Here is a 12,967-nt window from a genome sequence, read left to right as displayed (position 1 = left end):
CGTGTCTGGATACCTGGGCCTAGGAGTGGAACTGGGTGCATGAGATCCCTGGACCCAGTAGGGGAGCTGGGGACCTTGCGCCTCTGGGTACTGAATGGGAATTTGTGTCCAGGAGAGGAGGTGAGGACCCAGGATAGGAGCTTGAGGCTCTATTCCCAGGGCATTATGCGAAGGGAGTGAGGGGTGTGAAGTGAGGGGCTGTGATCCCTGGATCCCGGTTGTTGGAACGGCTCTGGACTCGGTAGGGGGGCTGGTTCCTTGAGTCCTGCAAGAGAACTGGACGCTCTAGATGGGGGGTCGAGAAAGAAGAGGGCCCAGGGGATCCCAGGTTTCCTGCTTTCCGGCCTCCCCACCCCCAGAAGCGGTCGATCTCTAACGCTTCAAGCGGGCCACGTGCCTGGCCTACCCAGCCAGGCTCCCAGGGAGCTAACCCAGACGTCAGGCCTGAGTTCGGGCAGCCGGTTGCCACCGCCCACGTCGGCTGCCATTCACTACAGCTCCCGCTAATCCCCTCTCGCTGTCTGGTGGCCGACCCCGCCCCAATGCAGCGGCACTTCCACTGGCTCCCACCAAAACTGGGCGCCTTGATTTCCTTCATTCCCATTTGTCCAGACCAGTGTCAGTCACCGAACACCCACCCATGTCGCTCAGCCATTGGTTTAGAAGTCAGGGCTAGAAAGGGATTCTGGTTAACAAGGGAAGCAATTAAAGTCCAAAGCCAACCTCATCACCCAGAACTCGTCAGGGATTGGATTAAATTCACTGCCCATCTTTACAAGCACCACCTCTCACGTGCATTCATTGGCTTCTGTCCACGACTATCAAGCCGAACGCCCACCCAGCCAGTCCATAGGAGTCTTTCACTAGGCCCTGCCTTACAGTCCACGTGACTCTTCAGAACCGTCAATCTAATTCTGAAGCCGCCCCGCGAATCTGGCACTCGCGTTTCATTGGGCCTCCTGCTTTCTCAGATCGCCTTCATTTGCCCGCCCAGCACCGGCAGCTCGCAGCTATTGCCTCTGAGAGCTGTCAGTCACTCTGAGCCTCCCGCCCACTGCCCCTCGTTGCATTCCGATTGGCCACCTCCTTCAGAGCTCGCGATTGGCGTCCGGGGTGCGGCGTCTGCCTCCCATTGGCCCGCAGGAGCCGTCCGTCACGCCGGCGGCGGGAGGGGGCCACCCTCTCCCCCCTCGTCGTCTTCCCAGCGGCTGGGTTCCCAGAGTGCTCCGCGGCCGTGTGGAGCGAGGCCTTGTTCCCGCGTTGAGCCGCCGCCGCCGCCGCCGCCTCCTCAGCTTCAGCCTCCGCGCCAGGCCCGGCCCCGCCGCGCCATGTCGGACTACAGCACGGGAGGACCCCCGCCCGGGCCGCCGCCACCCGCCGGCGGGGGCGGGGGAGCCGGGGGCGCCGGGGGAGGCCCTCCGCCGGGCCCGCCAGGCGCGGGGGACCGGGGCGGCGGCGGCCCTGGCGGCGGCGGCCCGGGCGGGGGGTCGGCCGGGGGCCCCTCTCAGCCACCCGGCGGAGGCGGCCCGGGAATCCGCAAGGACGCCTTCGCCGACGCCGTGCAGCGGGCCCGCCAGGTGAGGAGGCCGAGGGCCTGAGGGGCGCGCTCGCGCGCGCGCGCAGGCGGGGGAGGGGGCGGGGGTCACGTGCGCGCGCGCGCGCGGGGTCGCGGAGGGGGGGCCCGGGCCGTCGCGGGGTCACGTGGGCGGTAGGCGGGGGCCTGGCCCTCCCGCTGCGCCTCGAGTGGGCTCCCTGCGGGTGACCCCCCTGCAGGGGGTAGGGGCGCACTGGGGGTCACCAGGAGCGGCCCCTGGGTATGCAGGTGCCCCTGAGCTCCGGGACGCACTTTTGGGAGCCCCCGTTAGCCCCCCGCCTTAGGACATGCCTGGAGGCAGGGGTCCACCTTCCCGGGTGGAGAGTCTTTACTCTCCTCTCCATATCAGGGCAAAGGGCAGTGTTTGCCCCCAACTCTATCCCATTTCTGTTCCCTCCCTAGAAGGAAGGGACATTGTGGGGGTGGGAGGGACAGTCCTTGCTCTTGAGTCGGGAAAGTGGATGGGGACCTGTCTAGGACTGAGCACTTGTGCGAAATGGGGAAGACGAGCATGGGGACTGGCTTTTGGATGCTTTGGTGGCTTGAAAGCGTGGTCTGTCTCTCTGGGGGAAAGAAGGGAGGGTCTCCCACCACCGTGTATTAAGGCGTGATGACAACAAGGAAGTGTCACATGCTACTAGGACTGACCTCTCCAGCTCCATTTGCAGCCTCCTCATGGCCTGGAGGGTTGGTGGTCTGTAGAATGGGAGGACTTTGCAGCCTTTCGGGAAACCGACCGGCTCCTGGGCTGTCCCAATGCCTCCGGGGCTAGAGACTGGCTCCTCCCAAGGTGGGAGGTCCCGTTAGGTGAACGCCTGTGTTCTGGCCCTCTGTGGTCTCTGACTAACTCACCCTTGGAGTTGGGTGGGTTCTAGCGTGCACTTGGTCTTATTGCCCATGGAACCGTCTTGATTCTGGGGCAGCTTGAAGGGAGGGAGCTGGTGCTGTCAGTTGGTGGGGACAGGCCCCCTGTGGGCGTCCCATGAACTTTGGCTCTAGGGCAACATAGAAAAATGGAGACTGGTAGAAAGGAAGATTCTTAATATGATTTAGGTTTCTAAACCTGGACTCTGATCCTAAGTTTGCTGGGTTGAGGTTTCTTTAAAGTTGCTCTTCACGTGTCTGAGATGGAACTTGTGTCCCATAGAGTCCTGTTTTCGTTTTTTGTTTTGTTTCGTTTTTTGAGACCGAGTCGCACTCTCATCCAGGCAGGGGTGCAGTGGCGCGACCTCAGCTCACCACAGCCTCCACCTCTCCAGTTGAAGTGCTCCTCCTGCCTCAGCCTCCCGAGTAGCTGGGATTACAAGTGTGTACCGCCACACCCAGCTAATCTTTGTATTTTTAGTAGAGGTGGGATTTCACCATGTTGGCCAGGTTATCTCGAACTCCTCACTTGAAGTGATCTGCCAGCCTTGGCCTCCCAAAGTGCTGGGATTCCAGGCGTGAGCCACCGCGTCCAGCCATCCAAAGAATCTTCTGTTTTCTATTTTGGTCAAATGAGGATTTCATATCCCTTGAAGTGATCACTCTGATCAAATTTATTCAGTAAATTGAAAAAAGGATTTTGAGAGTGGGGGAGATAAGGGAAAGTTGAACTCTTCAGCATCCCAGGAAAACTGGGCTAAAAAAACACACACTTTCTGGTTGTGTGAGCTGGGGCCACTGGCAGAAGGAAGTGTCTGAAAGCTCCTGGAGATGACCTGGGGACCCTCCCTGGCACCTGAGCCTGTGTTCCCGTCAGCCGTAGAATGAAGTCAGTGTGGATTATGGGCTGGCCACAATTAAGACACAAATCACAGCAGAAGGGAAGAGAGGAATTTTGATAATCCCGGATAACTGGTGAGAACCTTGAGGCCTAGGTTCAAAACTCGTTCTAGGATGTCTTAACCAGCTGACTCTTCCCTAAATTGGAGGGCCAGACACCAAGACCTGACGGGCTTTCATATCCAGGAAATGTTCTGAGAAGTTGACCTGGGTGCCATGGAGGGTTGTTTCTGGTGGTAATTCTTCTGTGCTTACTACTTTATTCTAGATTGCAGCCAAAATTGGAGGCGATGCTGCCACAACAGTGAATAACAGCACTCCTGATTTTGGTTTTGGGGGCCAAAAGAGACAGTTGGAAGATGGAGGTAACTCCCTGCTGCCGTCTTTAGCTTAGGAGGAAGGGCTGGGGGCCTAAAGGGGTGCTTTTGTTTGAGTGTGGTTCAGAGGGGGTGGGTGTTGCTGCTGTTTGGTCTTTTTAAACTTCAGCAGTCCCGGCTTTGTTAATTCTTTTTGTTCCGTGTGCCATCCTGAGGTATCAGGTGGCAGAGAGGAGGGCAGATTGATTGTGACTGGGTCGAAGTTGTAAGTTCCCAAGATGATTCCTCCCCTTCTGGGAGGCTGAGGCAACCAGGAGCAGTTAGTGAGTCTTGATGTGAAGTTGGCCCAGCCCTGGGGTGCGTCGTGTGACCGCAAGTAGTGGGTGATCATCTCCTGACCAACTCCACTGTTATCCATGACACCCCTCCCTGCTAGAGGCGGGTGCTGTCCTAAACCGGGAGGACTCAGGTGCCTGGTGGTGTTTGCGTGTTCCGAAGGCTTTTTTACTCTGGGCGTTGGTGGCGGGATTGGCGGAGTCTGGCCCCGTCAGGGGCCGGTCTCTCCTAGGCTCCTGTCTCAGCTCTTGTTAAGGGTGCGGGCTGAGGGGCACTGGTTACCTTGGACATGTGGCACCAGCATCAGGTTCGAGGTGGCCGTGGGTGGGCGGGTGCTGCATCTGCCACCCTCTCTCTTTCCCAGATCAACCGGAGAGCAAGAAGCTGGCTTCCCAGGGAGACTGTAAGTCCAGGGGGTCTGCAGGCAGATACGTGGCTTCAATGGGTTGAGGTTTTCAGGAGTCAGTGAGGAGGTGGCAGCTCTTTACAGAGGTGCCTGGTGCTTTCATTCTGGGGCCCATACATTTGAGGGATCCCAGGACCCCTGAAATTGAGGCAGATGAACTCTGCTTTTATGGGGAGGGGATCCACAGCATCCATCAGGCACTGGAGCAGGCTGGGGACCATGGTGCCAAGCTCAGCTCCCACTGCCCCGGGGCAGGCAGTGCCAAGTGCCCAAGGAGGAGCTAAGCCAGTCTTTGCTTTGGGTTTTCTCTCTACAGCAATCAGTTCTCAACTTGGACCCATCCATCCTCCTCCAAGGTAAGCCACGGTGGGGCCCACACTGCTTTCTTGTCTGTTGGCCAGCAGACTGGCCTTTCTTCTGACTTGGGAGGGCTCTGACTGGGGGCGCCTCTCTCAGGTTTTATCCCCCAGTGCCAGTTGACCAGAGAGTGCTCAGATGGGAACGAGACAGAGGAGCTGTGTCCGTTCCTCGTACCCCTTGTCTGTAGGGCTGTGGGAGGAGAGGGTCGTGGCAGTCACTGTAGAGACAGGGTGGTCTCCGCACCCTATGGCTTCCTCCGCTGGGGTGGGGACTCTGAGCAGAACAAATATTGTCGTCCTGGAAGAGGCTGGGAGGGCCTTGCCTCCCTCCCTCCCACATCTGCAAGTGCCCATCCCACTCCGTGCTGTGGCGCTCAGGGCTCTTTGCCCGATCAAATGGACTGAAGTGAACCTGACACAGGGCAGTTGTCGGGGGCCAGTTTTTTGTTTGTTTGTTTTTTAATGGGCTGGTAGTTTCATAAAATACTAGGAAAATAAGATGAAAAGGACATACAGCTGGCTTTTTAGAGCTCAGCAATGTAGAGTGACTGTCAGTTTGCTGTGAGTCTCAGTGCTCGCTCTCGCCCTGAATCAATGGGACGGCACCAGGCCACAGCCCACAATGCCCAGACCAAATCTCTCAGGGCACAGATGGGGAAACTGAGGCCTCCAGAGGTTTGGTGGCCTGTCTGGTCAGATTCTGCTTAGGCCTACGGTGGCAGAGGTTTCAAGTAGACCTTCCAGAACTTCTGTTCTCCTCCCTTCCCACTTGAGAACTGACCTTGGGCATGTCTCTCTACAGGACTTCAATGACAGAAGAGTACAGGGTCCCAGACGGCATGGTGGGCCTGAGTGAGTGTGGGTTATCTTGGGTGGGGAGGCCCACTCTTCCCCAGGAGGAAGTGTCCTGTGAGCTCCTGCCAGCCCAGAAGCCCTGGTCTGAGAGAGCTCCTGTGTGCTGTTCTCATTTGTCCCTCCTTCATCCCCTCTGGGCAGAGGATAGGAGCCCTCTAGAGGACTGCTGCCCTCCTGAACATCAGAGGGGCTGGGGCCCTGGCCACGCAGTCTCCTGAGGCCCGGGTTCCCTTCCCTCATCACGCTTTGCTTTTCTCCTTCTTTCTCCATCCAGTTATTGGCAGAGGAGGTGAACAAATTAACAAAATCCAACAGGATTCAGGCTGCAAAGTACAGATTTCTCCAGGTACAAGAGCGTCAGATTCCTGCCAGAAAGGGGGCCGGGGTTGGGCCCTTTGCACTTTCCTTTAATTAATTTTCACGGGGACTGTGGACAGGAAGCGAGCTGGCGCTTGGTGGTGGTTACTATGGCCTGGGCTCAGTGCAGTATCTCACTGCACTGGTACTGCCCACGGGGTGCAGCTGTGACTTATTTTCAGTGGGTAGGGATGGCCTGAGGTGGCAGGGCTAGCATTTCACACAGGGGCCTGGTTGCAGACACCAAGCTCCGCAGCACTGCACTGACCTGCCGCGTGAGTGAAAGCACCCCGGCAAGACTGCATGAGGCAGGTGGTGCCTTGGAAAGAGGGATCCCTCTGAGGTCAGGCCCAGGTGCAGATCCCAGTTCTGACTGTACATCTGCTCTTAGGCAATATAGTTACCTCTTTGAATCTCAGAGTCCTGAGGTACAGAAAGCTTGCTCGGTAGGGGGCTCTGAGGCTTCATGTGGGTGTGTAGCACGTGCTGTCTGTAGAAGAGGCTCTGGTGGTCACCGCTAGTAGTGGGGGTGGCCAGGTCCTGGACCTTCTGGAATCTGCCATTCCCTCCACCTCATCCTTTTCCCTAAAAGTCCTGCCTCTCTTCTGGGATCCCTTCCCAACCTTGGCCTTGCCTCAAGCAGCCTCTCAGGTGTTTAGGGGAAGTAAACTGATTTGTCAAGCTGCTGAATGGGACAGAAGTGGCTCTTGATCATTCTGAAAGTTTCCTCATGTCCAAGGCAGGCCTTTCTCTGCCTGTGGGCCAGGGAGGGCACTGACCCTATTTCCTCTTTCCAGACAGCGGTGGCCTACCTGAGCGCAGCGTGTCCTTGACAGGAGCCCCAGAATCTGTCCAGTAAGTCCCCGCAGGACCTTTCATTGTGATGTGGGGGACAAGCAGAAGCCTGCTCTGTCCCTTTGAATTGAAAGTTGGGAGCAACTCGCATATGCTCCACTCTTGCCCCCTTCTCCAGAGAGCCATGTTAACATTAGGCTGATTCCCTAGCAGCCCAAGACCTGGGGAATCTGGAGCCTGAACAGCTCCAGTGACTGGCCTCTCTTCCCTGTCATCCTTGCACATGTTGGGGTCGCCTTCCCTTTGAGCTGGGTGGGCCACCAGACCAGTACCTTTCTCCAGTGGTGGCACCCACTCCTCCCCTTCCCAGGAAAGCGAAGATGATGCTGGACGACATTGTGTCTCGGGGTCGTGGGGGCCCCCCAGGACAGTTCCACGACAACGCCAACGGGGGCCAGAATGGCACCGTGCAGGAGATCATGATCCCTGCGGGCAAGGCTGGCCTGGTCATCGGCAAGGGCGGGGAGACCATTAAGCAGCTGCAGGTGAGGGCAGCACCTGGGCAGCTTCCTCCGCATCTGTGCACCACCCCCCACCACCACAGCAGCCCAGGAAGTCCTGGGAGAGCCCAGCACTAACAGTTAACCTTGGTTGTAAAGGAACGTGCTGGAGTGAAGATGATCTTAATTCAGGACGGATCTCAGAATACGAATGTGGACAAACCTCTCCGAATCATTGGGGATCCTTACAAAGTGCAGGTGAGCACACCCTGGGGTGGTGGACGGGGCTTTGGAGCAGCATGGGCAGGTGGGCAGGGCCAGCAGCCTCAGGTCTGCATTCCGCCGGAGAGATACATGAACAGTCGGTCATAACACCAAGAGGCTTGCAAGAGTGCTAGCTCAGAGGGCGGCCCTGAACTAACTCCCAGCTTTGTGTGTGTGAGGCACCGGCCTCACCTCTGACCTTCTGCTTTCTTATCTGGAAATGGGACTGTTGTCAGTGCCTCCCCATTCAAGTGGCAGGTAGAAAGCTTAGTAGGGTGCCATGCTGGGCTCAGCCAGGGTTCATGGGTCCTTTGCTGAGGCCCACATCCCCTGAGAAGGTAGGGGGTGTGTGGGGCAGCAAGACTCACCCGTGAGGGCTGCCTCTCCTGTGTGTTTGCAGCAAGCCTGCGAGATGGTGATGGACATCCTCCGGGAACGTGACCAAGGCGGCTTTGGGGACCGGAATGAGTACGGATCTCGGATTGGCGGAGGCATTGATGTGAGTGTGGGCCTTGCCTTCACCCCCCGGTGGAGGGAGGGGCCGGGGTGAGTGCTCCTCGTGGCCAGTGGACAGCAGAGGGCAGCAGAGCTGCGGGCCGAGCCGACCCTGCCGCCTCCTTCCTCAGGTGCCAGTGCCCAGGCATTCTGTTGGCGTGGTCATTGGCCGGAGCGGAGAGATGATCAAGAAGATCCAGAATGATGCTGGCGTGCGGATACAGTTCAAGCAAGGTCAGGGCCTGGCCAGCGCCCCTCCCCCCACCCTCTTCAGGAGGCAGGCTCTGAGGGAGCTGGGCACCGTGGTCAGCCAGGTGGCCTCCATAGCACCTCATGGCTCCTAGTCCAGCCGTCAGAACATGCCCAGTCCCTTCTCTCCTCTGGGACGGCTGCATGAGGGGGTGACATGGGCTTTCCACATCCAGGGGGACCGTGTGTCCCTGTCCCTGTCAGATCTCTTCCTCCCCCCATGATGGAGCCCATTCTGACAGGACAGCCCTGGGTGTCCCACAGGCTGGATCAGGTTATTCCACCTCAGCTCTGGACTCTTGCCAGTCCTCAGCCAGTCTCTGAGCTGCCTGCCGTGGGGAGAAGGGCCCCTCTGGCTTTTCAGATATTTACTGTTCTGTAAAATCTCACAGTGCTGGGGGTGCTGTGTGCTGGAAGAAGCTTGAGCCACCCCCTGGCTTGGCCGTGGGTTTCCTTCTCTGGGAATGTGGGCCGCCTCCCCCTCGATCCCTGAGCGGGTGGAAGCTGGGAGCGGCGCAGCGTGTCTGAGATCTCAGGCCAGCGTGGTGTCTGCGCTGGAGGCGGCGTTGCAGGGCTCTGGGGTGGGCTCTTTTAAACTTGTCTCTCTGCTCTCTTGGTGCTGGCCTCAGATGACGGGACAGGGCCCGAGAAGATTGCTCATATAATGGGGCCCCCAGACAGGTGCGAGCACGCAGCCCGGATCATCAACGACCTCCTCCAGAGCCTCAGGGTAGGTGGCCCCGGGTGCTGAAGGGCCTGGCAGGGCCTCCAGGGGAGTGTGGAGACCAGATCGGCTTCTAGGGTTCATCTTCTTCCTCTTGTCTTGCAGAGTGGTCCCCCAGGTCCTCCAGGGGGTCCAGGCATGCCCCCAGGGGGGCGAGGCCGAGGAAGAGGCCAAGGCAATTGGGGTCCCCCTGGTGGGGAGATGACCTTCTCCATCCCCACTCACAAGTGTGGGCTGGTCATCGGCCGAGGTGAGTGTGGCCCCCTGCCCCTTGTCCCCCCTTTCCTGGGCCACCACTGCAGGCCACCTTCACCTTCTGCATTTTTGCAGGTGGCGAGAATGTGAAAGCCATAAACCAGCAGACGGGAGCCTTCGTAGAGATCTCCCGGCAGCTGCCACCCAACGGGGACCCCAACTTCAAGTTGTTCATCATCCGGGGTTCGCCCCAGCAGATTGACCACGCCAAGCAGCTTATCGAGGAGAAGATCGAGGTGGGTTGGGGCGGGCTCTGGGGGTTTGGGCTCGCAGCCCAGATCCCAGCCCACTCACCTCGGCTACTCTCCTTCCTTCCAGGGTCCTCTCTGTCCAGTTGGACCAGGCCCAGGTGGCCCAGGCCCTGCTGGCCCAATGGGGCCCTTCAATCCTGGACCCTTCAACCAGGGGCCACCCGGGGCTCCCCCACAGTGAGTATCCTTCTCTGCCTCCTGGGCTTTGGGGGCGGGGGTTCATTGAGCTGGCAAGAAGAATAACAGACCCCATTTCCCTAGAAGTGCAGGTGGGGGGCCTCATCCAGCCCGTTTTCGTGGATACCATCAACAGGCCCTCTCCTGTCCACTGCTACAGCACATATGCCTTTCAGCATCTCTCTGCCCACGTGGAAGTTTCAGGGGCTTATTTCGTGTCTTCGAGCTGACAGTGCATGTCCTTCAAGTTGCCTCTTGTCTAGGCTTTTCCCAGGCGCCCTGTTGAGCCTGGTGGTCTGGGTCTCTTGTTCCCCCCCCACTGAAAAACGTCCCCACCCCAGGTGGGCCGACTGCGGCCACCCCCGCACCACTGCTCAAACATCCCTTTCTTCTCTCCTGCAGTGCCGGGGGGCCCCCTCCTCATCAGTACCCACCCCAGGGCTGGGGCAATACCTACCCCCAGTGGCAACCGCCTGCTCCTCACGACCCAAGTAAGTGATGGGCCGCCTGGGGAGGGCGGGCCCTGTTCTGTGCCCATGTCTCACCCGGGGTATCTCCTGCAGGCAAAGCAGCTGCAGCGGCCGCGGACCCCAATGCCGCGTGGGCCGCCTACTACTCACACTACTACCAGCAGCCCCCGGGCCCCGTCCCAGGCCCTGCGCCGGCCCCTGCGGCCCCACCGGCTCAGGGTGAGCCCCCTCAGCCCCCACCCACCGGCCAGTCGGACTACACTAAGGCCTGGGAAGAGTATTACAAAAAGATCGGTGAGTCTGCAGGGCGGCGGGGGGGCTCCAGCCCTGCCGGGGGAGTGGTTTCTGACCTGTCTTGGCGCCCTCACAGGCCAGCAGCCCCAGCAGCCCGGAGCGCCCCCACAGCAGGACTACACGAAGGCCTGGGAGGAGTACTACAAGAAGCAAGGTGAGTGGCCACCGACTGGGGACAGGGGCAGGGGCAGCCCTCACCCACAGCCTCTCACCTGTGTCTGTCCACCCACAGCGCAAGTGGCCACCGGAGGGGGTCCAGGAGCTCCTCCAGGCTCCCAGCCAGACTACAGTGCCGCTTGGGCGGAATATTACAGACAGCAGGCCGCTTACTACGGACAGACCCCAGGTCCTGGCGGCCCCCAGCCACCGCCCACGCAGCAGGGACAGCAGCAGGCAAGTGGGAATTGCCACCCTCCTCCTCCTCCTTTCTCCTTCCAACCCCCGGCCACCGTCCATCCTGCCTTAGTGGGTAGCGCCGGAAACCCCTTCCCCTGCGGGGTGTGCCCTTGATGCCTGCAGCGGGGGCCGTGTGGCTGGAGGTCTCCGGGAGTCCCCACGCACCACCAGGGAAGCATTCGCTGGGTCCAGAGGTTAAACGAAGAGGCCTCCCTGCGCCGGCTGCTCGTTCCTGTGTGCCGCTGTCGTGATGCTGGGGAGCGCTGAGACTCGCAGGCGGGACTTCTGAACTGCTGGGGAGTCGGGGGGCAGGCAGACAGCGCGGACGGTGGGCACCGGCCCGGCCGCCACCTTGCTCACAATCTGGCCACTTGGGAAGAAAACGTCTATTTTTTCCCCTTCTCTGCATCACTTTTTTGGTTTTTGTTCTTTTTATTCTTTTATTTTTTTTAACCCGTGATCTTTTTTCCCGTGTCCAAGTGACTGTGTTGCAGGCGGCCCGGCTCTGGCAGGGACTGGTGGGGACGCGGGGAGCGGCCCAGGCCCCTGCCCCGCCGGGCTTAGCCTCCCATGCGCTCGCGCTTGCCTGTGTCCCGGGCTTGTCTGTGAAGTGGGCGTGAAGATCGTTGCCACCTTCCAACCTACCTCACAGGGGTGTTGTGGGGACACCATGATCTCTGGATTGTTCATGTTGTTGTGCTGCGCCGGGAGTCGCCGCCCTCCGGAGACAGGGCAGCTCCCCTCCGACCCTAGCGCCTCCACCCTCCGCGGCCCCCGTTCCTCTCTTCCTGCTCTGTCCCTCCTTCTCCATCAGGGAGCAGCGTGACTTCAGCGAGTCCCGCGAGCACCTGGCTAGACAGTTAACAAGCACGTCCTTCCAGCCTGAGCCAGCGCAGGTTTGGGAGGGGGCTTCCTGCCCCCCCCACAACGGTGTTCCAGCCCCTCCTCTCTTCCGCCCCCTAGTCTCCCACCCTCCCCTCCCCGTAGTGACCAATTCCTATCTCTTCCCTCTCCGCAGGCTCAATGAATCGAATGAATGTGAACTTCTTCATCTGTGAAAAATCTTTATTTTTTTTTCCATTTTGTTCTGTTTGGGGGCTTCTGTTTTGTTTGGCGAGAGAGCGATGGCTGCCGTGGGGAGTATCGGGGAGCCCTCGCGGCAAGCGGTGGGAGGGGGCTTGGGGGCTTGCTGGGCCCTCACTCTCTCGCCTGTTCTGTGTCTCACATGCTTTTTCTTTCAAAATTGGGATTCTTCATGTTGAGCCAGCCAGAGAAGATAGCGAGATCTCGATCTCTGCCAAAAACACCTTAAACATTAAAACACAAAGAGCAAAGCAGAACTTAGAAAATTATATATATATATATTAAAAAGTCTCTATTCTTCACCCCCCAGCCTTCCTGAACCTGCCTCTCTGAGGATAAAGCAATTCATTTTCTCCCACCCTCGGCCCTCTTCTTGTTTTTAAAATAAACTTTTAAAAAGGAAAAAAAAAAGTCACTCTTGCTATTTCTTTTTTTTAGTTAGAGGTGGAACATTCCTTGGACCAGGTGTTGTATTGCAGGACCCCTTCCCCCAGCAGCCAAGCCCCCTCTTCTCCTCTCCTCCCGCCCTGGCTCAGCTCCTGCGGCCCCGCCCGTCCCCCCTCCCAGGACTGGTCTGTTGTCTTTTCATCTGTTCAAGAGGAGATTGAAACTGAAAACAAAATGAGAACAACAAAAAAAATTGTATGGCAGTTTTTACTTTTTATCGCTCGTTTTTAACTTCACAAATAAATGATAACAAAACCTCCCCGTCTGCGGGTGCTGTCTGTCTCCCCCGCTCCCTCCCTCCCTCCCTCCCTGTAGTTTTGAAGCAGATGTTTGTTCTTTATAGATGTTGTTTAAAAAGCCTGATAATGGTGATTGAAAATTACAAACTTTGTGTTTTTTTTTTTTTTTTTTAAGAAAAATAGAAAATAGTTTTCTTCAGGCGCAATGTGCTTTCCTAACCCTGCCCCCCACCTTTTTTTTTGTTAAATAAAGTGTTTTTTGTTTAAAAAAAAAGACTGCGTGCCGGCCGCAGTTGTGTTTGTGAGAGGAAACAAGTTGAGGAGCAAGTCTCGGCCGATT

At 58.2% G+C, this 12,967-nt stretch overlaps 1 protein-coding gene across 5 annotated transcripts; it reads left to right on the top strand.

Annotated features, from left to right (window-relative positions):
* The first annotated feature begins 1,218 nt into the window (after positions 1 to 1,218).
* On the top strand, positions 1,219 to 12,901 carry KHSRP (KH-type splicing regulatory protein). 5 transcript variants are annotated; one of them, XM_077979602.1, is made up of 20 exons: positions 1,219 to 1,577; positions 3,627 to 3,723; positions 4,376 to 4,414; positions 4,734 to 4,773; positions 5,579 to 5,628; positions 5,906 to 5,977; positions 6,786 to 6,843; positions 7,154 to 7,328; positions 7,443 to 7,541; positions 7,948 to 8,046; positions 8,174 to 8,276; positions 8,921 to 9,021; positions 9,121 to 9,265; positions 9,346 to 9,506; positions 9,589 to 9,698; positions 10,101 to 10,189; positions 10,262 to 10,387; positions 10,539 to 10,616; positions 10,695 to 10,855; positions 11,877 to 12,901. In XM_077979602.1, the coding sequence occupies exons 1-20, from the start codon at positions 1,329 to 1,331 to the stop codon at positions 11,883 to 11,885; spliced, it is 2,061 nt and encodes a 686-aa protein (XP_077835728.1). In that variant the 5' UTR covers positions 1,219 to 1,328; the 3' UTR covers positions 11,886 to 12,901. The 5 variants fall into 5 exon arrangements, with proteins under 5 accessions (XP_077835728.1, XP_077835726.1, XP_077835727.1 ...); XM_077979600.1 differs by having other exon boundaries at positions 10,262 to 10,462; XM_077979601.1 differs by having other exon boundaries at positions 1,219 to 1,348; positions 1,481 to 1,577; positions 10,262 to 10,462; positions 10,695 to 12,352.
* The last annotated feature ends 66 nt before the right edge of the window (positions 12,902 to 12,967 follow it).

This window comes from Macaca mulatta, chromosome 19, assembly GCF_049350105.2.
Source record: "Macaca mulatta isolate MMU2019108-1 chromosome 19, T2T-MMU8v2.0, whole genome shotgun sequence".
Taxonomy (NCBI): domain Eukaryota; kingdom Metazoa; phylum Chordata; class Mammalia; order Primates; family Cercopithecidae; genus Macaca; species Macaca mulatta.
The sequence above is the reverse complement of the archived record's forward strand: the minus strand, read 5'-3'. Positions and strand labels throughout refer to the sequence as shown.

Bases quoted from the DNA above. Each gene is read 5' to 3' on its own strand.
- KHSRP (XM_028839861.2), top strand. From the start codon at position 1,329: ATGTCGGACTACAGCACGGGAGGACCCCCGCCCGGGCCGCCGCCACCC. The intron at 6,844-7,153 runs GTAAGTCCCCGC...TCCCCTTCCCAG, and splicing joins GGAGCCCCAGAATCTGTCCA to GAAAGCGAAGATGATGCTGG. The intron at 8,277-8,920 runs GTCAGGGCCTGG...TGCTGGCCTCAG, and splicing joins GCGGATACAGTTCAAGCAAG to ATGACGGGACAGGGCCCGAG.